Source organism: Protopterus annectens, chromosome 5.part0, assembly GCF_019279795.1.
Source record: "Protopterus annectens isolate FY-2018-M chromosome 5.part0, PAN1.0, whole genome shotgun sequence".
NCBI lineage: Eukaryota > Metazoa > Chordata > Ceratodontiformes > Protopteridae > Protopterus > Protopterus annectens.
The window spans coordinates 1,897,409,143-1,897,426,950 of NC_056735.1; the positions used below are offsets into that span (position 1 = coordinate 1,897,409,143).

A 17,808-nucleotide genomic window follows, 5' to 3' on the forward strand; every position below is an offset into this window, starting at 1 on the left:
TGTACTTGCTGGACGTTCACAAGCAGTTACATTTTTACTTACATAGAACAAAGGACTTCAGAAAAGCAGATCAATTATTTCTCACATTTGTGGATTCCAAATTCGGCAAGCCAGTTACAAAAGTAACTTTAGCCATATGGCTGACTGGTTGTGTATCCTATGTCTATAACAAATTGAGCCTTTCCTTACCAAAACCTTTGACAGCCCATTCAACCAGGTCCTTGTCAATGTCATCAGTATTCTTATCCAGGGCTTCCATGAACAATATATGTGCGGTTGCTGCTTGGACTAATCCCTCATACCTTTATTAGTCATTACAAATTGGTTCTGGTCTGGAGGGGAAGAGCAGCTTTCATCTCAGCTGTGCTCAGGAATATCTTTCCTTAGAGTCCTCCCCAGATTTCAGGTAGCTGGGGATTCTGACCAAATTATTGAGGAATGAATGGAAATCAGATATAAAAAAATTATGTACTCACTATAACAGGTTCATAGGTTGGTACTAGGCTATCGGCCCTAGGGCCTATACAAGTCTAGCCATAACAATTGCCTGGCTATTTCTTCCCACAATATTTACTTCCCTGGACCTCTGTCTAGCAGGGCGTCTGACGTGATCCCCGGGGTGAATTTCCTATCTCCCATCCAATTGTCAAGGTTCCTTTTGAAGAGGGCCAAAGAGGCGCTCTGCTTTACCTGTATGGGCAGTCTATTCAAGAGTCTGGGGAGTCTCTTTGTCAGGAACCTATCCTTCCAGCATGTTTTCATTGTGATGACAAGGTTTAGATCCCTAGAGTGTGTGGCTCTGAGGGATTAGGATTTCTTCAAGTGTAGCATGTCCAACAGCTCTGGGTTTGACATGGTCTTGTATGTTAAGCAGAGATCGCCTCTGAGTAGACGATATGCGACAGAGTATAGCTGGAGTTTTTTTAGACGGTCAGCATAGGGCATCTGCTTTAGGCCTGTGATTCTTTTAGTGAGTTATTTCTGTAGCTTTTCCAGTTGTTGCAGATGTTTTGAGAGTTACATACCAAATGGTGCATTGTGTTCTATAATTGTGATGAGTACAGTGGGACAATGACCTCCTTTTTTCTGGATGAAATGCTCTTGGTGATGAGGTGTGCCACATAGAAGGATATTCTGACTGTTGTGGCGATGTGGTTATCGAAGGTGAGACCACTGTCCACCTGTGTCCCGAAGTCTCTTATCACACTTTCAGTGTTTAGTGTACTGCCACCTATGTGGTAATTCACGGGTACATGTTTTTTCCCAAAGGGGATAACCATACATTTCTTGGCACTGAGCTTGAGCCCATGGCTCTGGCACCAAACATCTATTTCTGTAGAATATCCACATCATTTGGGAATTCAATAATGGCTCCCAGTTTGCAGGTATCTGCAAACTTTGTTAGCCAGAGTCCCTTAGTGTTGGCCTGTACTTCAGAGAAGTAGATGCCAAATAAGAGCGGTCCCAGGACTGAACTCTGAGGTACTCCACTTGTCACTTGTCTGGAGCTGGATTTGGAGTCTGCTACTTTTACAGTGTAAGCCGGATGGCAACCCATCAAGTGACGTAGGGATTAATACCCAGCTTAGTAAGTTTATCTATGATTCCAGAGTGGGGGATGGTGTCGAAGGCCTTGGCAAGGTCTAGATAGGCTGTGTGGACTGCCTTACCCTCGTCCACAGCTCTGGAGACTGATTTGAAGAAGTCAATCAGGTTCAGCAGACAAGATCGGCCCTTCATGAACCCAAACTGGGTGGAGTCCAGTGATTGAAGGTTGCCAATGTCTTTGTTTATAAATTCCATGATATGTTCCATGGCCTTGCAGATCAGGCTTGTCAGACTGATGGGGCGGTAGTTCCCAGGATTCAAGGTGAATTCCTCCTTGTGGAGTGGAATAACTGTAGCTGTGAGCCACTCAGTGGGCACAAAGTCTGAGGTGAGGCTATGATTAAACATGACACTTGGGTGCGGTGCCAGTTCATTTTGTAGTTCATATAGTAAACAGCCCTGAATGTCATCTGGTCCCATGGATGCTGTATTCTTAGCTTTGGAGAGTGCGGTTTTTACCTGTGTGGCCATTATTACTGGAATTTGGCAGTCTTTCGGTATGTTCCATCTCTGTTGTCCATTTTCATTCTTCAACTCCACTCCCACCAACCCCACACCTTTGAACTAATGACTTCTGGAAGAGCTAGACCTTCTAATGGTACCAGTCTACCTTATGTTGAGCTTAAGATGTAGATTTCTGTTACCAGAATGCTAATATTTGTTTTGATACTGTAGGCCAGCAAACAAGATCTGAGGTATGTTAGGGGATAGAGTATTATGGGTAAGGAAGGAGACTGAGAGTTAACTAGTGGCCATGAGCTGAAAATAACAGCTGAGTCAGATCCAAGGATCAAATCCGAACCCAATTGTTGAAGAATAAAAATGAACAATGCAGATGGAATGTTATGATGAGTACATACATTTTTTTTTTTCATTCTAGGTATTCTTAAAGTTGTTGTGTCTTTCGGCTTTTCCCAGTTAGGGATCGCCACAGCGGAACTCCGGTCTGCTAATGATTGGCAGTAGATTTTTACATGCTGAGTTGCTGGCCTTGATGCACAACCTTCAACGAAGGTATGCCCATTCATGCATGTCTCCACACAGAAGACACTCTAGCTGAGAATCGAACAGGACGTCTTACTGTGAGGCGACAACGCTAAGACAGCACCACCTGGTATTCTTAAAGTAATATTTTTAAAAGAGTTTATATAATTTGATTGAATAGTAGATAAATATTATACTGAATATAATTACACAACTGTATCATAGTATATTGTTAATGGAATCCAAGACTGATTTATTAACTTTCATTTTATTATTATTAAAGAGAGTAGAATGCAACAACTTTCAGTTTGAAGAGTATGATGTATCTGACCACTTGATTAATACTTTGAAAATTGCAGCTTTTGCATGTATTTCTGTGTTAGGAAAGTTAATACCTCCTAATTTCCAAGGTCTGGTATGATTACCTAGAGCTACTCTGCGTGTTTTAGGGTACCAGAAAAAGTTTAACAAAACTTAGATTTTTTAAAACATATTTTATTGGGAAGAAATGCTAAGGATTGTATTGCGTGTAATAACTTAGGAAATAAAACCATCCCAATTAATTGATGTCTCTTCAAAGGATATCATTAACTTATTCCACTTAGAAATTAGAGATGTTAGTTCCTAATATAATTTTGTATAATTGATATCTCTTGTACTTTCAGTAGATTTTGTAAATGATGATCCCTAAATATAACACATTTTGAGATTCTTTCACTAGAATATCAGAATGTCAACTTTATATTTTTATATGCATTTACAACTAAGTGTTTAGAGTTTTGAATATTAAAATAAAGACCATAGATTTGTTTAAATATTTTTGATAGTTAAATGTAATGCTTTCATAAATTCCGCTGAGTTTAAAATTGATGAGCATCTTTTATATAATAGAAAATGGACAATACTAATACTGTATGTAAACATTCCCTAGAATGTGAAGGTTTTAAAAAGCTTTTACTTTTTATTTTGGAGAAGGTCAATAAAAGGCTGGAATGTGACTGGGAGAACAAGTTTCTGTGCAGATAATAAAATTAAGTTCTCCTGAATACTGATGTTTATCCAGGGCTGAATGATCATGTGTCTGTCACCTGTTTTAAAAATTAAAGCTGTTTGGGTAATTCGTTAACCAGTCATAATGTGTTTTACTTGTTTGTAATGTATTTAATTTGCTAGGGATGTATTGTATGTATTCTGATGAAGTTCTTCATTAAAAGGACAAAAGAACTAAATCACTAAACTTTATTGTTGTCCGGTGTTCCTTAAGCATTTTTTGTGGACTCATTATATGTAGCATGTGGTTGTTTCCTTGGTGGTTTTGGTTTGGAGTTTTCTTATTGATATTAAATATTTTACCTAACTGAATTTTGCTGAAGATACAAAGGTCAGTTACTGTACCTGATTATGTCATTAATGAGGGTTTATTATAGTTATATTCTCTGGCACTGCCAAATTTCTCATATCTTTGGGTAGCATCAGCTTCTCCCATGTGGCTCTGGGCTTTTTGTCTGTCCATATAAAGTTTCTTATCCACCCTTATTTCTTTTCTTATCTCCCTCTCCAACATTGGAAGCCAGAAGGCATGGCACAAGTATAATTGAGAGAGAACATACCACTGCAAGACTAATGTTGCTAGTTCCAGGTTTGGGTGCTTTCAGTGCTAAATATTACCTTGAATTTTTTTTCCAATACCTTTTCATAGCTGCTCTTTCTGTATTCCTCCAAAGTTCTTGTTAGCCAAATTCCCACACATTGCATCTTCCTTGTATCCCTTCATAGTTGTATCTTTCGGCTTTTCCCGGTTAGGGGTCGCCACAACAGAGCTCCGGTCCGCTAATGATTGGCAGTAGATTTCTACGTACCGAGTTGCCAGCTCTGACGCACAACCTTCAACGAAGGTACGCCCATTCACGCATGTCTCCACACACAAGACGCTTTAGCTGAGAATCGAACAGGACAACGTCGTACTGTGAGGCGACAACACTACAGCAGCACCACCACCGCAGTATGTCTGGTACTGAATTGCTGTTCCCACTGAACTGCTATATTTTATTTATTTATTTGACATTTGTTAACCGGGCTAGTCCAACTGAGCTAGTGCCTTTTTCAGTGAAGGCCCGGGAAGAAAAGCTCCACAAGAATTAGACAATATAAATACATACAGAAATATGTTTTGGGTTTTATTTAAGTTTATTTTGTAACCCGAAAGCTGTCCGAATTCTTGTAATATTTGCTACAACTTTACCCAAACGATACCTCTCAATTGGGAAGATTCATATCTTTCCCACTGATGATTCTGGGTGTAAAGCAAAGAGTAATGGAGAGCATGTGCATACTTGCCTGGTCTGTCACATAATAGGAAATACTGGGAGATAAGCAAGCTCTAAATTTAACTAGAGTTGGTGTTCCAGGGTAGATTCCCCTAAGCAACTGTAAAAGTTCTCTGAGAAACTTCATATTCCTAAAGACTTTAAAGTGGTATTGCAACTCAACTCTGTTGAGCACTTTTTCACTGGAGAATTATTTTTTTTTGCATCCTGTATAATTATGGGGGTTTGGAATAAGTTGTCTTTTCTATATCTGCCTTCTATGAAACCTGTCTTGTCTAGGGAACTAATAATAATTTATTCCATCTATTGGTCAATATTGACATGAAAAGTTTATAGTCATTAAGTATTGATATGGGGCAATATGATGAACCTGTCTTGGGGTCTTTACCTTCTTTGTGTTTCAGGGAGTAATAGCTTCCTTCCAAGAAAGTGGGACATCACATGTTATTATCAGATTAAAGAGTTTCTTTCATACTTGGACCAGTTCTCTTCCTAACTTCCAAATTTCCACCAGGATGCCATCTGGGTGTAGGGATTTTCCATGGGGTTATCTTTTTAGGATCTCCTGTGTTTACTCTTCTGTTATTTCCTGCAGCAAGTTATCTTGACTCTTGTTGCCTTAATCTCTAGTGGGGAAGCTGATCTAAAAACTCCTTGAGTCTTCCTTGCAGGTCAACCTGCCCTTTATCTGCATGATCTAGATCTTTATAGAAAGCATCCAATATATATACTATGTAATGCTACTGGTAATGTAGTTAACCTGTCATGATACCCTTCAACCCAAAGATCACTCTCTCATGCTGTTGTCGCCTGAGGTGTAGGTCTGGAGTCCTGCATGCTTTTGGAGTATTAGTAAAGTACTTGCCCTACTAAGCACACTTCCTTATTAAAATTCATTTGTTCTTCCTCAAATTGATTTGTTGCTTGATTGCCTGAAGTTTATTTATTTCTTCTCTAGCCAGATTCTTTTCCTGTGAATGTAATTCCCCTCACTTGCATAAACAGCTGCTGGTAGTGCAACCGTTTCCCTTCATTCAGGCATTACTGTTATTCCAGTTCCAGATGCCTCTCACCTTTAAGTCCCCTATTCACCTTTGCACTATCTCTTGTATCTAGTGTCTATAACTTTCTCCTTCCACCTGAAATGCAATAACTATCCACTGTCTAAGCATCACTGGCTCTTGCTAGAATTGGAGTTCTGTTTTTAAAAATGCATAGTCGAAAAATATCCAGTTCCCTACATCTATGCATTTTTTTTTGGATTGAAGTTATTCATTTAAAGTTTGGTTACTTTTATTTATTTATTTATTTATATTTTTCTTATATTGCAGTTAGATTTGTGAAAGCTTTGTGTCCTTTAGGAATTTTAAGAGGTCTTGGCTAGGGCAGTTAGGAATTCTTTGCAGACAGTGAATAACGTTCAGCTAATTAGTGGGAATAGCTGAGAAATTGCATTGCTAATTTAACTGGAAATTGTTGACGGGATCTTTATTTAGCTGTAGTGCTTGCTTGACTTGCTGTTCTATGCCTGAATATTGTTGATCTCTCTCTGCATTTGATTTTTCCCACCCGAGCTACTGCTGTTGTACTTTTAAACTTGGTGGCTTTTGAATTGGAAACCCGTACTAGAAATCTGATTTTGGACACTCCTCCCAGTCCCATCTCATCAGCTAATTCTACTGAGCACTGAGAGATCAGCTGGGAAGGCCCTCATCCTAAGTCTTTTAAACTTGAATTATCTTCTGTTTCCTCCCTTCCCACTTACTAAAAAATGCACTTTATTCAGCTGCTTTTACTGAACTGTGCTTCTTCCTACTTTATTATTTTATTTAGCTTTTTGCTGCACGTTCTTAAAGTGTTAAGTTGCCTTTAATTTGCTGCATTTATTACTGCTTGTTAGCCTTTTTTAAATTTCAACTGCTATTCAAAGCCTCTTCGTTTTGATTTAAGCACTTGGGCTTCAAACTAGTTTCCTAATGTAAGGAATGATTGTGGTCTACACTCTTGTGGCAAGAGAGATAGCTTACACCTTCTGGGTTGGGAATTGTTGGTTCAAGGCGTATTGTGTTTGTTATTCTAAAAGTATTTTAGTATTGGTTTTAAGTACTTGAGCTCCAGGCCACTTATTTTACATTAAGAAGGTTTGTGGTCTACACTCTTGTGGCAGGAGAGGCTAGCTTCAACCCTTCTGAGTTCGGAATTGCTGGTGAAGGCATAATGTGCCTTTTATTGTAAGTGTCTTTGTTCTGATTTAAGCACTTGGACTACAAACCAGTTATTTTATATTAGGAAGGTTTGTGTTTTTTACACTTGTGGCAGAAGAGGATAGTCTACAACCTTCTGAGCTCGGAATTGCTTGTTGAAAGCTTGTGTGTTATTCTAAATGTGTCTTAGTTCTGGTTTAAGCACTTGGGATACAAACCAGTTATTTTACATTAAGAAGGTTTGTGGTCTACATTCTTGTGGCAGGAAAGTTTAGCTTCAACCCTTCTGAGTTCGGAATTGCTGGTGAAGGCATAATGTGCCTTTTATTGTAAGTGTCTTTGTTCTGATTTAAGTACTTGGACTACAAACCAGTTATTTTATATTAGGAAGGTTTGTGTTTTTTACACTTGTGGCAGAAGAGGATAGTCTACAACCTTCTGAGCTCGGAATTGCTTGTTGAAAGCTTATGTGTGTTATTCTAAATGTGTCTTAGTTCTGGTTTAAGCACTTGGGATACAAACCAGTTATTTTACATTAAGAAGGTTTGTGGTCTACATTCTTGTGGCAGGAAAGTTTAGCCTCAGCCCTTCTAATCTGGGAATTGTTGGTGAAGGCTTATTGTGCCTGTTATTCTAAGTGTCTGTTCTGGTTTAAGCACTTGGGCTCCAAACCAGTTATTTTTACATTAGGAAGGTTTGTGCTCTACACTCTTTTTGTGGCATTACTGTCTAGACAGATTTTTTTTTTAACTACTAGAGCTTCAAGTTTGTTCATAGCTGACCATTGCTCATCAAGTTCCTGGTCTTATTGACTTGTTCAATATTTAAGCTTTCCTTACTCCTTCCTAGTATATTACAAGCAATGGATATGCACATTCAGACTCTCTCTGTGGCCAGTCTGGTTGAGATGGGTATTCTGAGGCATTGTAGCAATTGCCTCATGTACACTGACAAACAACTTATTCTTAAAACAGATACAGTACGTAAGAGGTGTAACTACACTTTAACACTGGAGGCAAAACTGTCTCATACAACCAAAACTAATTCAAGAGGGGTACAATATTTGACTGTCTAGGAGGACATGGCTAACAGTCCACGCTGCTTTGCCAGGAATGATCTGCACTTAACCCCTCTAGGTTTTCCAGTATTGACAATGACCTTTTACACCCCCATAGTGCCTTGTTTAAGCAGTGACGAACTGATAAACTGGGTCTATATTACAACGTTGAACTCGCAGAAGTTTGAACATTACAATATTGAACCGTAAAGTTCGAAATCCAATTTTGATGAAAACACAGAATAGCTATTTTTTTTTTCCTGGGGAAAAAAATCGCTGTTCCTTGACAAAAAAAAAAAAAAAAAAAAAAAAACCAAAAACCTACACTTTAAACTTAAACTGTGCCCTCTACCCCCCCCCCCCACTTAAATATACCAACTCAGAGATCGCACCACAGTGGAGGAAATAGCAAAGCCCCGAAAATGACCCACTGATTTTTTTCCCTGGAGAAAAAAGTCAGTATGCCGTGGCTTCTCTATTTTCATATTTCAAACGTATGGGTTCGTTATTACAACATTCAAACTCCTGTGAGTTTGATGTTGTAATATAAACCCGATAAACCTACCAACTTAACTGAACCCTATGAAGGAATATCTGAAGGTGGTATTGCTCAATGCTAGAAGTCTTAAGTAGCTCCACTCTCTGCAAGCCTTCCTGTCCCTGGAGAGTGTAGCTATCCATGTAATAATGGAGACATTGTTTAAGTGGCTGAGAGTACCCCAGCAGTGCAAGGTTGTAATGCGTTTCACACCTTTAAATCAACTGCTGCACAGGAGGGAACTAAAGTCTACATTAAAACCAGTATCACATCCAGACTAAAGTGTATGACCCACTGAAACCCACATGTGCAACTCACCATAAGCAGGGTGTCATGCCATATGCTTGCAACCTATAGGTCCCCTTCCATGTCCCATGAAACCCATGCCACCTATCTCAATGTGGAGTCCCTCACCATTCAACCTAATACAATATTCCTCTATAGACTGTGAATATTACACCACTTTTAATGTACAAGCCCAGTAATTCTTAAACTTTGTTAATGCTAACATCCTGGAAGAGTTGGTCCATTCTCCTACCATGGGTGCAAACATCCTTGAACTTGTACTTGTGAACATGGGGAGCCAATGTTCCTCACCCAGTGTAATATCTTTACTCATCAGTTCTGACCATAATGCAGTTTTACTTGAAATAAAAATTAAATCCTGGCATCCAGTGAAACCAGAAGCATTTAGGAACTATCCCAAGGCTAACCTTCTCTCTACTAAACAAGCTGGGTGTTGCCATTGAGATTCTTGACCTAGCTATAGAATGTTTTGTGGTTGTCCATAGAATCAATAGCAATTTTGTTTTCATAGCTAGCTTTGGAGGATCTTAAAAGGGATCTCAGCTTATAGGTTCATAGGTAGGTACTTGGCTATCTGCCAGAGGGTATTTATAAGCCTAGCCAGAGTGTTGGCTTTCGCCTCCCCATTGATTAACTGATCCTCTGTCAAGCAGAGCCAATGAAGTGATCCCAGGGGTGTATTTTCTGTTCTCCATCCACTCGTCAAGTTTCTTACTGAGGCTGACCAGGGAACTCCTTCACTCATGGGATTTTACTCTCTTTTGCAACAGTTTCTTCCTTCTGTTCTAGAGTTTGTTTATGGCAGGGGACCACCAGATTGGCTTCCTTTTTATGGAGGATAGCGTCTTGGTTCTGTTTGCGATAGCACAATCCATGCACTTTTGTAAGTGCTTATAGAGTGCATCTGTGTAGGATTCAGCAGTCGTATATGTATTGTCCATCTGCATGGGTATCATGAAGTTCGCCACTTCTGTCTTAAGAAGCATGAAGTTGGCTTTGGAGAATTTTTTTACCGTGATTTCCTTAATGGGGGCGGGATGTGGATATCTAGGGTGATTAGCTTATGGTCAGATCTGACCAACGAGGAGTTGACTTCAGTTGTGGAACACCGGTCACTCATGTTGGTTATGACTAGGTCTAGGATATTGTTGCCCCTGATGGGGGTGTGGATAAGTTGATCCAGGGCATTGGAATTTATGAATTCCAGAAAGCGTTAAGCAAAGGAGTTGGTACATAAGTAGTTTACCCAGCTAATGGTGAAGTAGTTGAAATCGCCCATTATTAGGGTGTTTGGTTGAATCCCTGATATTTTCCAGTATATCAAGAAAAGAGGAGTGGGAATCCTGGGGCATGGTGGGGGATCTGTAGTAAGCTACAGTTTGGATTGCAGTTTTGCCCAGAGTTAGTTGCACTTGGATAACCTCGGATGCATTATGCTGAGCAACTAGCCTGGAGGTGTGGATATCCTTAATGAATATGGACACACCTCCGCCTTTGGTGTTCCAGTCCAGGTTAGGTGGCTGACATGTAATTAGCATGCTGCAGGCCTTAATTCATGATATGGTGGCTGTTACTTCCATAAGGAGGATCTTTGAATTGCAGGCACTGTTCTGTAAACTACCATATATGATTTTCCGTAAGAACAGTGTGTCTTTGAGAATGAATCCTGTTTCCCTCCCAGAATTGGCATCCAAAATTAATATTATCTAAACTGTCAATCTGGAAGTGTTTTTTTCTTAGAATTTTCTAATAGAGGTCAGTATACCTTACATTTGCTAAATGTTCATAAGCAGCTCAGATTTTATCTGCACAGGACTGAAGAGATTAGGAAATACGATGAGCTGTTTTTTTTTTTTTTTTCCACTTTCTGTAAAGCCACACTGGGCTAAAATATATCAAAAGTCACTCTATCTTGGTGGCTTTCTGACTGTATAACCTTTGTCTACAATGTGTTGGGACTGTCCTTTCACAGGAAACCAAAGGCTTATTTTGCAAGGGCTTTAGCTATGTCTTCTGCTTTTATGCGTAAAGTTCCTGTTGATGAGATTTGTGCTGCAACTACTTGGTCTTCTATTCACATTTTTGTGTCTCACTACAAGTTGAATGTACAGTCCAGCTCCCATTCATCATTTGGCTCCACCATTCTCGGGAATATCCTTCCTTGATACCTCCCAGGTTTTTTGGTAGCTTGGGAATCTGTCCCAAAGGTTGAATTAGGTGAAAATAGACAACATTGGATACACAAGTTATGTACATACCGTAATGATAGATCCATGTTGTCTTGTTTTCGGCCTTTTCAACATCTATCCCTCTGACCCTTCCAAAATTGTCACCTGGCCCCACCAGGGACCTTGTCAGTGCACAGCCCTTGACTGCTATTTAACTTTTATGGCCACTTCTTTGTCTGTATTATAGGATAGCCTAACTATGAGCATGTAAACTCAGTCTGAGGTATTTTGGTGGAATAGAGGGGATTATGGGAAGGTGAAGAGTCAGAGCCATGGATTTACAGCTTCTAAAATGTGCCAAGGTCAGACCTGACTGGATCCCATGACTCAAGGTTGAACTGGACAAATACGGACATTGGATTTATCATTATGGTAAGTACATAACTTTTGTTTATCCAAAAATTCTGTATAGTAATTATATGGAAATATTTTTGTCTCATGTGCTGATAGATCTGCATAACCACCTTAAGGAATGCAGTCACATGGAACGGTTTATAAGTCCTCTAATCTAAAACCACCACCCTTCAGCAAATGGTTACTTACAGTTCATAGGCCTAGACGATACAAGTCCCATTCAGTTAATGTTTAGATTTATAATTAAGAATAAATCTTTGTCTCTAAAGATACTTCACTTTATTCTAATGATTTGCCTTACTGGTCTACTTATATACTGTGTGTGTGTGTGTGTGTGTGTGTGTGTGTGTGTGTGTGTGTGTGTGTGTGTGTGTGTGTGTGTGTGGCCTTTTAAGTTACTATATCGGCATAACCAACTAGAGCCGTTATGTATTTTCAGTTTTCCCCGTTGGCTCTCCTCACTTCATTGATTCATGTTAGCAACGGTCTTAAAAATGGGATTCTGGTATTGCAAAGGATTTATTCTTTCAATTAATAGTAAGTCTATACCTGTCTGTGATGCTTACGTGACTGGTTTTCACATAAGTTGCAATGCAAGGAAAATTATAGAAGATTTTTGTCATTGTTCATGTGGGGCTGGTTAACAGTAAGAAGAGAAGTTTGACACAGCTGTTGAATATTTTGTCTACAGAAATGTAAATGACGTTCTTGATGTTCTTGCTCTGTCTTAAATTGGAGCCTCCAGTAAACTGCTGATTCCTGTAGCATGAAATACCAGTAATTTTGTAGATCATGGCACTGTTTTTGCTGTGGTGTGCATCTGATCTTCTGTGGCCTTATTTCTTTTAATTTGAGTAAGTATTCCATCACCTTACAGTGCAGTGCAATACAGTATCAGCCAATCCTGAAATCACCTGCTTTCATGAGTAAAATTTATAGTTTACATGAACTGTGTTTTAAGCCTTTCTGCATGAAAAATTGAAGTAGATAATTAGGATGCAAACAGTTTTCCAGTGTTATATATTAACTGAATTTTGAGTAACAAATTACTGCTGGATATGTTCAGTTTAAATAGCCATCCCATGTAACTAACATAGTTTAAAACTGAATAAACATCATCTGACACACAATCTTTTGGATGTAAATTTTCTTTATTTTTTCTTAACAACTGAACACTTCTGTTGTAGCCATTTGCAATTGCCCTGTATTGCTTTAGGCCTGCTTTGTTGCCACTGAGCAAATGTTTTTCATGACTTCATTATCCCTAGAGTACTTTGTGTATTTTATGGTTTTTAATGTTGATTACAGTACTAAACCTGAAAAGATGTCACCTGTTGCAGTAAGCATAATACAGACTGTGACCAATATATGTATATTTCTTATTTAATTTTAGGTACTTTTCCAATTGATTTGACTAAGACACGCTTACAGGTTCAGGGTCAAATTACAGATGCAAAATATAAAGAAATAAAATACAGGGGGATGATCCATGCTTTAGTACGAATATGCAGAGAGGAAGGATTGAAAGCTTTGTATTCTGGGTAAGTAAATAATAATGGTAAAAATTACATCATATCTCCTAGGTTTATATTATGATTATTTTGCGTGTGTGCGTGTGTGCGTGTGTGTGTGTGTGTGTGTGTGTGTGTGTGTATATATATGTATAATGTATAAATATATGTATCCTTGACTTGGTGATATGGTAGAAACACTGGATTATAAACATTCCTACTACTGTTACTAGCTGCTGATGAAATTCAAACCCAGGCCTCCACATTGGCAGATCTGTACTATTAAGTAAAATGTTGTATTGTAGTTTATATCAGATGTGAAAGTCTAGATTACTTGCAGATAGTTACCCATTTTTCCAGTCATTCAGAAAACAGACAAATGCCACTGAAACCTACTCCTGCTTAATGGCCTGCAGCTACTAGGGTGTGAAAGTTGCACTGATATGAGTTTTGTATGTGTATTTGAGGTGCTGGTGTAGAACATCCAGAGTAGACTTACATGAAATCATCTGTACCCTATACTGGAATCTCATAATACTGCACACCATACAGAGTACAAATATATACAGAAAGAAGATGGTAGAAGCATACCTTAAATAACAAGTTCCTGGTAGGCTGGTTTATAGTATAGTCTTCTAAGCAGCCTGTGGATTGACTGATTTAAAGCACATGACATGGTATCTTTTCATAAATATTTTCATTTGAAGCCATGGTGGTACAGCGGTAGCGTCATTGCCTCACAGCAACAGGTTCTCCTGTTCGATTATCGGCTGGAGTGCCTTCTGTGTGGAGTCTGAATGTCCTCCCCGTAGTAGAGTGGCCTCCGAAAGACATGCGTGAATGGGTGTGTCTTCGCTGAAGGTTGGGCGTCGGGCTGGCAACTCGGCACCATAAAAATCTACTGCCAATAATTAGGGGACCAGAGTTCCGCTGTGGCAACCCCAAATTGGGAAAAGCTGAAAAGACAAACAAACAACATAGTATCTTTTCATGTGGCTCCAAGTCAACAAGAAACGCATGCAAATAACTGTATAAATGCCGACTTCTAAAATGATTTTAGGAACTGATTAGACACTACCTTGAGTAAGCATTTTCCAAAATTTAAACAATTACATAAAGCAGTGCATATATTTTTAAGTATGAAAATGCAATGAATTCATTAACTGGATAAAGAGCAGTTACTATTCAGACAAGCCACATATTTTGTACTAGGGAATTAGATATCTGCATAAGGAGCTGTGGCATTCCTTACCATTCATAAAAAAAAAAAAAACATTGGCAGTACGTGCACATTATTTGTTTCTCCTTCCCACTTGTTATAGGAACACTGCTAATGAAAATTCTGTTCTACTATTTATTTATTTATTTATTTTACATTTGTTGACCGGGCTAGTCCAGCTGGATCAAAGTCCGTTTTCAGTGGAGGCCCGGGGAGAAAAGCTCCACAGATTAAAGCAAGGTTATAGAAATACATGTACAATAAACACTTATGATACAGGCAATGAGCAAAAATACAAAGATATCAGTCCAGGTCAGGTAATACAAATCTAAGAAAAAACAAATAATACCAGCTATGTAGTAAGTAAGGCATTGATTACTTTCAGTACTAAATATGGGAGGGAGGGAGTACTACATAGTTCAAAATTTAATACATATTTATAAAAACATTAATTGCAACAAAAAATGTTTTTTTTATGAGAACAGTAGTAACAATAGAATCATTAAGTCATTTGTGATCAGAGAGAAAGATTGCAGTGTTGAATAAAGAAATATGATAGTAGAAAGATGAAAGTAGGTTAGTCAGGATTGGTACAAGAGCAGAGCCAGAAGTTGTTCAGATGTAAAAGAAGTTGTTTCTTAAAGAGAGGAAAAGTGGCTAGAGAGGAGATATGTGAGGGAAGGTTATTCCATATTCTGCCAACTGAGTTGGAGAAAAGGCAGTTCCCTGCAGAATTTGTAATTCTAGTAGTGTTAACTTGTAGCTTTTCGGAGGAGCGTAGTTGTTTCAGGTTATTATAGGGAGTTAAGAGGTTGCTAAGAGCTGGTGTTTTTGTTGGTTGATATAGAATTTTGTGTGCTATTAAGAGTTGTTGATACATTGGCTGGAACTTCCTAACAAGCTTATCTAATTGTTAAGTTTAGACAGTGGTGAGTTCTATATTGAGATCCAGTGGCAAATCGAGCTATGTTGTGGTAAGATGTAGTCAGTTTCCTAAGGTTACCTTTAGAGAGATTAGTGTAAATAGAGGAAGCATACAGAAGGGTAGAGATAAGATGTGATTGTGCTAAGGTGGTCCGTGCTTCGGGTGTAAGGAAGGATTTGATTCTGTACAGTGAACCAATCTTTTTATTAACTGCTTTTATTGTGTTATTGATGTGATGATCATAGCTAAGATTATTATCAATAGTAACACCAAGCAGTTTTGTAGTAGAGTCGGGGGAAATGTGGGAATTATCACTTGCAGTAATAGTGAAGTTTAGTTGAGTAGATTTGTGCGTAGGTGAAAAAAGTAATAGTTTAGTTTTCTTGGGGTTGAGGAGAAGACATCTTTTTGAGAACCATTGTTCAACGGTTGAAAAGGTTGATTGTGTAAGAGACTGGAGTTCTATTTGAGAGGAAGCTGTACAAATTATGGTAGAATCATCTGCATATTGTATACAGGTAGTGTTTTGGATAGATGATTGGAGATCATTAATAAAGATAGAAAATAAAAGTGGACCTAGTATAGAACCTTGATGTACTCCTAAAGAGATAGGTAGTAGAGCAGATAGAGACTTTTTCCAGAGTACTGCTTGTTGTCGGTTTTCAAGATAGGATGAAAACCAGGTTAAGGAAGAGTAATCCAAGGCAAGGGATTTAAGTATGTGTAGAAGAAGTGTATGGTTTACCATATCGAAGGCTTTTGATAGGTCTAGGAAAAGAGAAGAGGTTAGTTTGTTGTTGTTACGGTTATAGTTGATAGTGTTGGTAAAAGAAAGTAGTGCAGTGGTAGTACTATGTGAAGGTCTGAATCCATGTTGAGTGTTAGCTAGTAGGTTGTTAAGGAGGAGATGGTTAAGTAGTTGTTTGTGTATACATTTTTCCATGATTTTAGCTAGAGGAGATAATAGTGCTATAGGGCGAAAGTTAGAAAGGTCAGTAGATTTACCTCCTTTATGTAAGGGTATGATGTATGATATCTTCCAGATTGCTGGGAAAGTACTTTCTTTTATGGATCTGTTTATTAGGAAAGAGACAGGGTAGGCAATAGCTTTAGCTGCTATTTGCAGGAATTCAGCAGGAAGCTTATCAGCTGAGGGGGTAGTGGGTTTAAGTTTTTGTAAAATATATTGTATATAGGAGGTGGATATGGGTTGTAGTTGTAGGGGAGGAAGAGAGTTATTGAAGCTACTTGAGAGCAGTTGAGAAGTGTCAGGAGATAGGTGGTTAGCTAGACTTTGTATGGAAGTAGTAAAGAAAGAATTGAAGTTATTGGCTATTAAAGAGGGATCTTCAGGGTCTGAGTCCTGTGGGTTGGGTGTAACTAATTTACCTGGGGTAATTAGATTGTTAATAGTAGACCAGAACTTTTTTGGTTCTTTTTTGGTGGATTGCTGAAGTTCAAAGTAAAAATTATTTTTGTCTGAGAGGATGGCTTTTGTGGTACTGTTTCTGAGCTCTCTAAAGGTTTGATGATCTGTAGGGTTTCTAGAGGAACGCCATTTATTCCAAGATTTATTTCTGAGTATAATTTTATGCTTAGTGTTAGAGGTTATCCAGGGTGCTGTCTTAGTCTTTGTTCTAATAGTGCGACTTTGGGCATGTTGATTTAGGATTGCAAGGAATGCTGAATTGAAGTGTTCAACAGCCTTGTTGAGTGTGAGGTGTTTTAGAGGGGTCCAGTTGTATTGTGAAAGTTCTGTTTGAAACTGTTTGGTATTAAATTGTTTTTTGGAGTATAGTGTTTTGTGAGTGGTAGGAAAGTTTAGGTTAGTTTTAGCTGTAATGATGTAGGTGAGGGAGTGATCGCCAAGGTCATCTGGAAGGATGCCAGTTTGGTAGGTTTGCAGGGGGGAGTTAGTAAGGATCCAGTCTAAGGTGGTTTCTTTTTTGCTCTTTTTTTTTGATTCTAGTGGGGCTATTAATGAGTTGTTTGAAACCATAAAGGTTTATATGGGAAGTAGGGTTAGTATTGCTACATGATTTCCAATCAGTGTTAAAGTCCCCAAGAAATAGTGTTTCTTGAGGGAGTTTATTAGAGAGTTGTTCTAGAATTTGTTCTAAGGTGGGGATGTTATTTCCTGGGGGGAGATATGCACAAATGACGTTTATTGCTTTAGTAGTGTTGATTTGTATTTTGGAGCAAATTATTTTGGCATTGTTGCTTTGGGTAAGGGTAAGGTCAAGAAGAGTAAGCTTTAGGTTTGTTTTATATATAATTGCTACTCCCCCACCCTTCTTGGTGGTGCGATCAAGTCTAACAATGTTATAACCAGGTGGGGTAATTTCAATGTCTTTAATTGAAGGCTTTAGCCAGGTTTCTGATAAGCATAAGATATCAAAGTTGTGTGTTTCTAGTAGGGCATGGAGTTGACTAATTTTGTTACAGATGCTACGTATATTGAGATGGGCCAAGGATAGTAGGTTAGCGGGTTTAGAGGATGGGAGAGAGAAGGGTTTGGTATGGTTTCTATGTGTTTTGGTTTTATTA

The 17,808-nt window shown here is 38.5% G+C and overlaps 1 protein-coding gene across 1 annotated transcript in view; it reads left to right on the forward strand.

Annotated features, from left to right (window-relative positions):
* SLC25A30 (solute carrier family 25 member 30) overlaps nucleotides 1-17,808 on the forward strand; it is a 685,956-nt gene that overhangs the window by 194,367 nt on the left and 473,781 nt on the right. Inside the window, exon 3 of the mRNA XM_044071715.1 lies at nucleotides 13,000-13,147. Within this exon, the coding sequence (XP_043927650.1) occupies nucleotides 13,000-13,147 (148 nt within the window). The remainder of the gene's footprint in view (nucleotides 1-12,999; nucleotides 13,148-17,808) is intronic.